The following is a 12184-nucleotide window of genomic DNA, read 5'->3' as shown; positions in this document are numbered from 1 at the left end:
TGCACTTACTTCCAGTGTTTTACCGTATAAAGTACTTGTACTTTTACTCAGGTGTGGATTTTAGGTATCTTACCAGAAAATTACTTTGGTAAAAGATACACTAATAGGAGACTATTACTTGACTAAAAGTCTTACAGTATCTCTTATTTTCTGTACTTAAATATCAAAGTATTTTTCTTGTATTAAATGTACTTAAGTATTGAAAGTTAAAGTAAATGTTAATAAAAAGGCAAGTGAATTTTGAAGAATTAAGTTTATTTCAAGCATGTACACCACCTTAAAATGGAGCCTATTTCACACTTGCAAGAAGACTAGGTCTTCACAACTTCCTTCCTTCCATTCATTATACCACCCCTCCTTTCTTCTCTCCCACCCATAATATATCCATCCTTCCTTCTACATCCCTGAAAAAATTTGCCCTTAATTTTTAAAAACAGAGCCTCCCTCCCCTCCCTACAGTAATAACAATGATCGTTACTTGGAATTTTAAAATTTCCTGTTCATTTTCAAAAGAAGTTGGCTCTCAAAGCTCTGGGAACTCACTCTCACTCTTCTAGGGGTGAAGACAAGTCCTGCAGTGCTAAATAACTTTTCCCAGGCTACTGGGGCAGATACAAGTGCAGTAGTCGTGGCAGTATGGTCAACTCCCCTCATAGCCTCAGTCACTGCTGCCCTCATTTCTTCTGAGGCATCACCAGTGTCACTCGTGACATCATTGTTGCAATAAGTTGCAGTTTGTTCACAAAATTTCTAAACGATTTTTGTCAACAACAGAGAACGGCTGGAGCCCTTGGACCACATACTTCGCAACAGCTTTGTCAATGGACCTCTGAGACATAGTCCAGGTTTTTAGTAATGTGCCCTGCTTGCAGGTGGAGGGGGGGTCTCAGGAGTCCTTTTTCTATTTGTTGAGGTCAGCTTTCCATATTTTTTAAGGTGGTGTATGTGCTTTCTTCTGAAACAGTGAGACAAATACATCTTATAAGCATAAAAAGTTCAATTACAGGATTTAAGAGATTACCCAATCTGCAACTGTAATAAATTATGTGGCCTAATTTGTGCCACTGACTGTAATGTCATTTAAATTTTTATAAATTTATCAGCTGAATTTTGAAGGCTCTTCTGTAACATGTCAAAACCATGACTATACTGTAATTGTTACCTGAGGAAATATCTGAACTGCAGGTAATATGAGTGTTTCACAATAATAGACAGTTTTATCCAGAGTTTTGTGTTGAATTAACTCTGACAGAATTCAGCGGTAAATGTTATATTTGTGATTCAGATGTTACCATTGACATTAGCTAGATATCTGGACAGGCATAATGCTAGTTAAATTAACTTATATTTTTGGGTAAGCACTTTATCTGGTATGAGGAGTATTTCACACCAGCATACGAAAACATTTCTCACAAATATAGCCACAGGTTTATATCCTCGTCACCACTGTTGTTTGCCCGCGAATTGCAGGTGCTATTGCAATTTCTGCTTCCATCATGAAGTCGGTGTCATTAGGCAGAATTCTACTGCTGTGTTTGCTCACATCGGAATGTCTGGGCTTGAATGGAAATTTAAAAATTTACTGCGACTTTGAGGATGTATGTTTGCACCCGCACATTAACGGATTGACCAAAGTGCTTGCAGCTCTCATTCGCTGCTTGCTTGTAGTCTATGCTTAACCATAATATTTTTTTGGTAGGAAGATGCTTAAGGGAAATGTATGCTTTTACTCTGATAAATTTTATTTAAGGAATGTAGTGGAGCAAAAGTGAGAGCTGACAAATATAAAAACTTAAGTACAGATAATCCCAAAAAATATTTTGATGAAGTATCATTTGTTACAGTGCATCCGGAAAGTATTCCCAGCACATCATTTTTTTTCCACATTTTGTTATGTTACAGCCTTATTCCAAAATGGATTAAATTCATTTTTTTCCTCAGAATTCTACACACAACACCCCATAATGACAACATGAAAAAAGTTTACTTGAGGTTTTTGCAAATGTATTAAAAATAAAAAAACTGAGAAATACAATACAATACAGTTTATTTTTGTATAGCCCAAAATCACACAGGAAGTGCCGCAATGGGCTTTAACAGGCCCTGCCTCTTGACAGCCCCCCAGCTTGACTCTCTGAGAAGACAAGGGAAAACTCCCAAAAAAACCTTGTAGGGAAAATGGAAGAAACCTTGGGAAAGGCAGTTCAAAGAGAGACCCCTTTCCAGGTAGGTTGGGCGTGCAGTGGGTGTCAAAAGAAGGGGGTCAATACAACACAATACACAGAACAGAACAAATCCTTAATACAGCATAATAAAAATTTTAGAAGTACGGTTTAACAGTAGATGATATCACATAATTAGGTTTGGATATTTTTAGAGTCCTGGAGACCTCATCCATCAAGCTGCCTCCCCATTTGGCCATTCCACGGCTGAAACGTTGCTCCGATGAAAGGACCCCTCTTTCCCATGATTCCTGTTATCTTCCATCAGGGATGACTTTACCATAGGCAGGCAAACAACTTGGCAGGTGGGCGTGGCACCAATTGCCACATTTGGGTACCGAGAAAGAAACAGAATAGGTGAGGGTTAGTATTCAAATATAATTATCATGTTACTTATGTTTTAGTGCTAATGACTAACAACAGAGATGCAGTATGTACAGTTAATCAGCAGCTCTAGTCAGGATATGCTAAACTGAAGTAGTGAGTCTTCAGCCGGGATTTAAAGGCTGAGACTGAAGGGGCATCTCTTATGGAAGCAGGAAGACCATTCCACAGTTTAGGGGCCCTGTAACTAAAAGCTCGACCTCCCACTGTTATTTTATTAATCCTTGGAATCCTAAGCAGACCGGCATCTTGAGATCTTAACGTGCGCTCAGGTTTGTAAGTCATGATAAGTTCAGACAAGTAAGCGGACCTTGGCCATTTAATGCTTTATATGTTAAAAGGAGGATTTTGAAATCTGCCCTAAACTTAACTGGGAGCCAGTGTAAAGATTTAAGAACTGGAGTTATGTGTTCATATTTTCTTGTTCTTGTAATAATTCTTGCAGCGCATTTTGGATTAACTGGAGGCTGTATAAGAACAGTTTGAACAGCCAGTGAACACTGCATTGCAGTAGTCAATCCTACTAGAGATAAATGCATGAATTAATTTATCCGAATCCTGTTTATTTAGAAAGCACCTTAATTTCCTAACAACTTTGTAATATGTGCTTTAAATGACATGCTAGAATCAAAGATAACTCCTAAATTGCGGGCTGATTCAGTAAAATTAATTGGGATTCCAACTGAGTTAAATGACAACAAAATATTGCTGTGATCAGCGTCATTCCCTCCAACAATTAACATCTCTGTTTTATCTGTATTTAAAGACAAGTAGTTCTCATTCATCCATTCCTTTAATTCACTAACACAACTAATTAAAGACAACATCGGAGAAACTTCATTTGATTTAAATGAAAGGTATAACTGGGTGTCATCTGCATACAGTGAAAATTAACATTATGTTTCCTAATGAGAGATCCTAGTGGAAGCATGTAAAGTGAAAACAGTAAAGGTCCCAGTACTGAGCCCTGCGGGACACCATATTGAACTTTTGTGTATAATGATGGAGTACTGTCAGCACATTTCTGTACATATTGGAATCGATTTGATAAATAAGAACTGAACCAAGCGAGCACGGGCCTGTAAGCCCAACATCGTTTTCTAGCCTGTGCAGTAAAATAGAATGGTCAATGGTGTCAAATGCTGCACTTAAGTCCAACAACATAATTACAGTGGAGTTTCCTTCATCAGAGGATATCAGAATGTCATTTACAACCCGTGTTAGTGCAGTTTCTGTACTATGACCAGTGCGAAAGGCAGACTTGAATTTCTCAAATAAATTGTAATGCGTAAGGTGTGACTGAAGCTGACTGGCGACTACTTTTTCTAGTATTTTAGAGAGAAATGGTAAATTTGAAATAGGCCTATAGTTATTTAGTATGTGTGGGTCTAGGTCTGACTTTTTAAGTAAAGGTTTAATGACTGACACTTTTAGTGCATCAGGTACGTGCCATGCAGTAATGAACTATTGATAATGGTTAGAATAGGCTGCAAGAACATCCATTGCACTTTTTACTAGTTTTGTTGGCACTGGATCTAGGGAACAAGTAGTGGGCTTCATTTTAGTAATTAAAGTTAAGACTTCCTGGTGAGTTACAGGATTAAAATTACTAAAGTGCTGAATGCAATGTGCAGGGTCTGCTAAGCTAGTATTTGGTTTGTACTGTGATGCTGAGATCTGGGATCTTATATTTTTAATTTTCTCATTGAAGAAGTTCATAAAGTCTGTACTGCTAATATCTGTTGGTATTTTGCACTGTTGATCTGAATTCCATTTGTTAATTTAGCCACTGCTCTAAAAGTACCCTAGGATTTTTATTATTGCTATCTATTAATGTAGAATAGTATTCTGAGCGAGCTTTAAAGAGGGCTTTTTATATTTATTAACACTCTCTGTCCATGCAATTTGAAAGACATGTAGCTTTGTTGTTCTCCATCTGCGCTCCAGTTTTCGACACTCTAATTTAAGAGCTCGAGTATTTTCATTAAACCAGGGAGAGTTTCTATGTGCTTTGATCACTTTTGTTTTAGGGGAGCCACTGTGTCCAGAGCATCTCTCAAGGTCACATTATAATGTGATATTAGCTGATCTAAATTGTTTTCCACGTTTACATTTGATGTTAACTGATCTAAATGGTTTTCCACAATTACACTCGACTTACTCAAGGTATCTATAAATTTTGAAGCAGAATTACAATCTAGATGTCGCACTGTCTTTGTTTTAATCTGTGAGTGCTGGCATGGGCAGAACTAAATCAAATGTAATTAAGAAGTGATCGGAAATAACTACATTTAATGGAGTAATATTTAAATTTTGAATTTCAACTTTGTAAGTTATAATTAAATCTAATGTATGGTTATGATTATGAGTTGGACCTTTGACAATCTGACAAAATCCTACTGAATTTAACAAATAAGTAAAACATTTGCTAAAAGTGTCAGTTTCCACATCAATGTGTACATTAAAATCCCCCATCAGAACTACATGATCATAATTTATAGCCAAATCAGACAGAAGGTTGCTAAATTCAGTCATGAACAATGAATATGGCCCTGGTGGTCTGTAGACTAGCACTATAATTGTGTTGGAATCTGTTTTAATATTTAAAATGAATGCCTCAAAGGATGTAAAGTTGCCTAAATTTTTAGGAGTGATTTGCATTTTGTTACAATGAATTATTCCAAGGCCTCCTCCTCGACCAGAATCTCTAGACTTATGAAGGAACGAGTATCCATCTGGTGACGCCTCAGCTAGGGAACAGTGTCACATTTACTAAGCCAGGTTTCAGTAAGAAGACACAGATCAGATTTTGTACTTAATATATATCATTTACCAAAACAGCTTTAGTGCCAAGAGAGCGAATGTTCAATAAACAGCATTTAAAGCTGCATGGTTCTTTCTGAACTGCTGATATATTTTTTGTTTTAATTTGAATTAAATTTCTATTACAGATGCCCCTGGTGGAGTGTCTGGTTTTATCCCTTGGTCTAATTATACACCTTATTTTTGGTTATCAATTAATTTATGGTTTGTATCAAGACTAAATTTACTGGATGCCCCACAACAGGGATTATGGGTAACAGCTTCAGGAAAATAACAGGTGGGATAAAGAACAGCCTGTGATTTAAGATCACATGACTGCGGCCTGGATGGTGCTCTAATCAGTCAACCAGGCAGTTTTGCTGCCATATTTTGGGATAATACATAAGATCCCTCCAGTTAGGATGAAGACCATCTCTTCTGAAAAATCCAGGCCTTTCCCAAAAATCATCCCAATTGTTCACAAATGCTATGCTTTTATTTGCACACCAGGTTTCTAGCCAGCAGTGAAAGGAATGCAATCTGCTATAAATCACATCCCTCTATATAATCTTGGTAAGGGACCAGATACAATTAAATTCCGACATTTTGTTTTAGCTTTGGTGCATAGAGAGATGAAGTTCCGCTTTAATACCTCAGATTGCTGTAAATAAATATCATTAGTGCCGACATGCAGCAATAAGGTAGATACTTCATCGTCGGCAACACGGTCCAATGCGGCCTTTATGCCAGAAATCTTGGCCCCTGCAAGGCACTTAACATTAACTGCTGGTTTAACATAGTTTGGAATTCTAACATTCCGCACTATGGAATCGCCAATTATGAGCACTTTATTATTCTCAGTTTCCACAGGCGCGCTGTGGAGAGCAGAGAATCTGTTCTGGGTCCGAATTGGTGACCTGGGTGCTGGGGGACTAAATTTTGGATTCTTAGACCCCGTCTTACTGTTACCCACTCGCCCTGTGGCTGAATTGGTGCTGCTGATTTCGGCCGCACTGACTACAGTGGGACCTGGAGAGACTGAAGCCGAATCAGAAGTAGCCGAATTGTCTAAACAAACCGAGTCAATCCAATTTTCGGTTTGCCTAATCGCTATCAGATTCCTAACGCGGTCCTCCAATTTGCGTATTTTCCCGACCAACTCTAAATTAACTAAACATTTTTGGCAGGTTAAGCTATCTGCACTGTCGGCCGGAAAACCTGAGCTGTACATACTGCAGGACACACAACATATAAACGTGCCCTCGATGGGCAGAGAGCAGATAGAACTTACATTAAGTGTTGAAGTCATCTTTGCCGTTTTTAAAGGTGCTTCTGCGCTTTCCGTGTTCAGCTGAATCACCGTCGCTTTAAGTTTCCACCACCCGCTGAGCGATCGACTTTAATTTCTCACTGCGGTTATTTTACTGGTCAGCTGCCGGCTTTACCTCAGGTGAACTTGCTCGGGTGTTTGCGAAGGGCTACGTGCCTGTGGGAGACGCATCACATGTACATAAGTATTCACAGCCTTTGCTCAGTACTTTGTCGATGCACCTTTGGCAGCAATTACAGCCTCAAGTCTTTTTGAATATGATGCCACAGGCTTGGCACACCTATCCTTGGCCAATTTCGCCCATTCCTCTTTGCAGCACCTCTCAAGCTCCATCAGGTTGGATGGGAAGCGTTGGTGCACAGAAATTTTAAGATCTCTCCAGAGATGTTCAATTGGATTCAAGTCTGGGCTCTGGCTGGGCCACTCAAGGACATTCACAGAGTTGTCCTGAAGCCACTCCTTTGATATCTTAGCTGTGTGCTTAGGGTCATTGTCCTGCTGAAAGATGAACCGTTGCCCCAGTCTGAGGTCAAGAGCGCTCTGGAGCAGGTTTTCCTCCAGGATGTCTCTATGTACATTGCTGCAGTCATCTTTCCCTTTTTTCTTGACTAGTCTCCCAGTTCCTGCCGCTGAAAAACATCCCCACAGCATGAAGCTGCCGCCACCATGCTTCACTGTAGGGATGGTATTGGCCTGGTGATGAGCGGTACCTGGTTTCCTCCAAACATGACGCCTGGCATTCACACCAAAGAGTTCAATTTTTGTCTCATCAGACCAGAGAATTTTGTTTCTCATGGTCTGAGAGTCCTTCAGGTGTCTTTTGGCAAACACCAGGCAGGCTGCCATGTGCCTTTTACTAAGAAGTGGCTTCCGTCTGGCCACTCTACCATAGAGGCCTGATTGGTGGATTGCTGCAGAGATGGTTGTCCTTCTGGAAGGTTCTCCTCTCTCCACAGAGGACCTCTAGAGCTCTTGGTCACCTTGACCCTGACCCTAAGAGTCCTGGTGGTTTCGACCTTCTTCCACTTACGGATGATGGAGGCCACTGAGCTCATTGGGACCTTCAAAGCAGCAGAAATCTTTCTGTAACTTTCCCCAGATTTGTGCCTCAAGACAATCCTGTTTTGGAGGTCTACAGACAATTCCTTTGACTTCATGCTTGTTTTGTACTCTGACATGAACTGTCAACTGTGGGACCTTATATAGACAGGTGTGTGCCTTTGTAAATCATGTCCAATCAGCTGAATTTACCACAGGTGGACTCCAATTAAGCTGCAGAAACATCTCAAGGATGATCAGGGGACACAGGATGCACCTGAGCTCAATTTTGAGCTTAATGGCAAAGGCTGTGAATACTTATGTACATGTGCTTTCTCAATTTTTTTATTTTTAATAAATTTGCAAAAATCTCAAGTAAACTTTTTTCACATTGTCATTATGGGGTGTTACATATTGGACAATAAAATCATGTTTAAGTTGAACGTGCACCTGTTGTAGTATTTCTAAAGGTAAAATTAAAAAAATAAAAATAACCAAGGTAGGCATACAAAATGTCTTAATACTTAAAAATGTGTTTTATTATTGTGAATGAGAGAGTCCGCTTTTGACTAAGGACAGAACGTCTTGTTAAATCCAATTAGCTGACAGCTCAATTTAATTTGTGGTTTAAAAATTTTTTTTTTATTTATTATTATTAACACTAATAGTTCATCTTTTACAGAAGTATATCTATAACTTGCTTTTTATTTTGTGGCCATGTAATTTTTGTAACTTTTTAATTAGTGGCAGGACTGGTGATTAGGGATTTGCTCTGAACCTGAAGACTCAGGCGCAGCTGGAATGCTTTCTGGGAAAAGCATTAGGATTTCTACTTACATTTTAAAAAATGTGTTACATACAAGTGTGATATCGCGTATATTTTTTCCTGTGGAGCTGCGTAATTGCATGTGTTATTCAAAATGTGAGATTTGTTTTCGTCATTTAAAGTGCAAAAAGATAAACACCTGTATCACTGTCAACAATAATGAAGTATATGTTTAAGGTATTTTTTTTCTTTCTTTAGTTGCACCAGTGATGCTTCTGTCAAGTTTCAGTAAGAACATCTCTCACTGGAAATGTGTAATTGGTCTGCAGAAGTAAATTTGTATTTCAGCATACAGAGAAACAAAAAGGGGTGGGAGGCATGGAATAACTTCTAACCTAATGCTGTTGTTTTGATTGAATGGCTTCTGTATTGTTAAAGATGGCAAACATTCAAGGTAGTTCAGATAGCCTAAGAAAAGCTTTGATTTACTTGGCAGGATTGTCTGTTTTTCAAGGTTCCTTTCTAGTTATTCTATATTACTAGTTGTGTCTTTGGTCTGGGGGGTTGACTGTTGTCCTGTGGAGGTGGTCACTAACCTTTGAGGGAGGACCACCAAATGATATGGTACACATCTGCTGTGTTATTATTAGTACTGTTGTGATTTTGGTTGCTACTGTAGAACACTACCAATCCAAGTTTCAGTCAATGAATTTACTTCAATTTCATGTCATTTCTAATAATGCATTTCCCATAGATCAAATGGGCCAGTGATTGCCTACAATGCCTTTCATCAAGTACAGTAAATTCAGAAATTTTAAATTTGAAAATCATTCTGAAAACTTTGTCATTATGGGTTATTGAGTGTAGATTGATGGGCAGAAATAGCAAATTTATCAATTAAAAATTAAATCTACAACACAATAATGTGCAGAAAGTGAAGAGGTCTGAATTCACTGTGTGTGTGTGCGCGCGCGTGTGTGTGTATGTGTGTTTGTGTACATGTTAACCATACCAAGTGTTCAAATATATATAATAGATTTCTTTTATGACAAATAAAATAATTGTTTTTATATATTGTGTATTTTTATATGCAAAACTCATCTATATTGCATTTATAGAACAAAGGACCACTGCCTGCCTCACCTAAAACATGGCAACGGTTTGATTCTGTCATAAACTGTTTACCCTAAGTTTCTAATATTTTCAGTCCAAAGGATGACTAACTTCTCTTTAGCTGCCATTTCTTACCTTAAGACAAACAAAGTTAATTTGCTGCTCTCCAATAGATGTATTGTATTATAAATTATAAATACGTGGAACTTTTTGCAGAGTGACATCAGAACATTTATTAAAAAGAAACCCATGACATAACTCAGATGTGTGAGTGTAGCCTGTGATGGACTTGTGTCCAGTCAGGTTTTAGTTGCTGCTTTGCTCCAAATGTTGCCAGGCTGGATAACAACCTCTCCTCTTGGTATATAATGTCTACATAACAGGCACAAAACTGCCATCTGATGTCAAAGATACTCCAAAGCGAGTGAGGCAGAAGCAGACCAGCCGGAGGTACAGCTGTCAGTCGCCCAGTGCAGTGGTTTACAGTGTTCTTGTGGATGACGACACAGCAGTGAGTATTCAGCCCTTTGACCATACATTCCTTCCAGTGTTGATGAGTTTTTCTATAAATGTTATAGGTTTTCTGCAGCCTAATCATTCCTTGTCTCTAACTGACTATCTCTCTAACCCCTAATTCACCTAATAGTTAATGTGTGGTGAGCTTACTGGCACAAAATGTCTGCCGTCTCATCATCCAGGTGGATGCTGCAGATTGGTGGTAGTTGAAGTGGCTCCCCACACTTAATGTAAAGTGCTTTGAGTAGTGAGAAAAGTGCTATATAAATGTAATGAGTTATTATTATTAGATACATGGCAGTGGCATCATCGTGTATTTACAGTATTTGGTTAATTTTCTAAAGTGGAGATTTCAGCAATAAAAGATTTTTTTTTTTTTTCAAAAAGTAGTAGATATATCCTTTAGCAAACCGTGTGCTAAAATTAGACACAGATACAGTACGTGATGTTGAGAATAAAATGTTTTGTTTTTCCTTCTCCGTATTTTCCTTCATAATTCTAGAAGACAAGGTACAATCTTAGGAATCGGAGATCAATACCTGGCCACTTCCCAGCTGAAGGATCAAAGTAGTGGAGGATGACTGAAAGACTCTTAAGAATCACTTTTTTCACAGAGAAATATTTTTTAATTTAATTTTTTTAATAATAAACTTGTATAGAATTGAGATCTGCAGGTATTTCTACATTTATTGTTATTATCCACCTCTTCCTAAATAGCTTTTTCCAAACATACATTTTTAAACTATCTTAAGCCCATTTTGGGGTCACATTGGCCAGAAGCTTTCTTGGCAATACTAGACATAAAGATGGGGTAATAACCGCAGCCATCTGTTTCTAAATTCAAAAAGACACCTCAATCCTTTAAGGTTCATTTTGAAAATGAAAAACAAAGCTTCCTTTGTTCTGTCAGGTGTTCTTGTTCCTTAGCCCATTGCAATTCAACATTGGTTTTTTTTACAGAAAAGACTGAACTTAAATGGCAACCAGTCTGAAAAGCCTACTTGATGGCACCATTTTTATACTTGGTCATTTGACAGATTTCATCTCATTGGTTATCTACACAAGTCCTATCCTGTTCCTTTGGTCCAAAATGATCAAAAGCGTATATTGAGTAGAGGATCTCAACTGGTGACTCTCTCATATTCCATAAACCAGTGCTGTTGTCATGACTGAAAAACACAGAAGGAATGCTCTCCCTGTCTCAAAACACAAATGATCTTTTTCCATGAATTTACTGAATCCAATGTTGGAGTTATATTCACAAAGCCAGCTCAGGATATTAGGAATACCTTTACTGACCCGTGTATGGGGTCACTGCAATACAAGGAAGGAGGTGACTCAATTACTTCCATTGATTATACTTCTTAAATACATACTTAATTACAGTAGTATGTGATTAGTGGGCATTGCATGTGCCCTTGCAAGTTACTGATAAAAGGGCCCCCGGAGTGGGAACATCTGCTTTTACTGGTTTCTTATCGATACTTTGTATATGGTGTAACAGTGGGACTGGGTCACAAATCAAGAGGCTTTAATTTTGTATCAGTTCTTTTACTAGTGTTCTGTTTCACTTGTTTAAAATTAGAAGAAAAGGAGTAGAAACTTACAGTGCCCTCCATGATATTTGGGAGAAAAAGACCCATTTTTCCTTTAATTTTGTCCTCTGCTTCACAGTTTCAAATTAAAAATTTTTTTTTAAGGGTATCTATATACATTTCAGTCACACCAAGTAGAAATGACAACACTGTTTCTACATGGACCGCCATTTTAGGGTACCATATTGTTTGGGGCAGTTGCTGTCACAGATGTTTGTGATCACTCAGGTGTGTTTCATTGCTTAATAAAATACCTCGGCTTCCTTTGGAGTTTGTAGTTGTCATTATTCAACATGAGGACAAGAACTGTGCCAATGAAAGTCACAGAAGCCAGTATGAGGCTGAAAAACAAGAACAAAAACATTAGTGACATCGGTAAAACCTTAGGATGACCAAAATCAACTGTCTGGAATATCAA

The 12184-nt window shown here is 38.2% G+C and overlaps 1 protein-coding gene across 1 annotated transcript in view; it reads left to right on the top strand.

The window, feature by feature from the left end:
* Window positions 1-10836, top strand: part of LOC120524001 — a 47310-nt gene extending 36474 nt beyond the window's left edge. The window contains exons 9-10 of the mRNA XM_039745795.1: window positions 10039-10166; window positions 10674-10836. Of these exons, the coding sequence (XP_039601729.1) occupies window positions 10039-10166; window positions 10674-10742 (197 nt within the window). The 3' untranslated portion in view covers window positions 10743-10836. The remainder of the gene's footprint in view (window positions 1-10038; window positions 10167-10673) is intronic.
* Window positions 10837-12184: the final 1348 nt, after the last annotated feature.

The sequence above is a fragment of the Polypterus senegalus genome, chromosome 1 (assembly GCF_016835505.1).
Source record: "Polypterus senegalus isolate Bchr_013 chromosome 1, ASM1683550v1, whole genome shotgun sequence".
NCBI classification, from domain to species: domain Eukaryota; kingdom Metazoa; phylum Chordata; class Cladistia; order Polypteriformes; family Polypteridae; genus Polypterus; species Polypterus senegalus.
The sequence above is the reverse complement of the archived record's forward strand: the minus strand, read 5'-3'. Positions and strand labels throughout refer to the sequence as shown.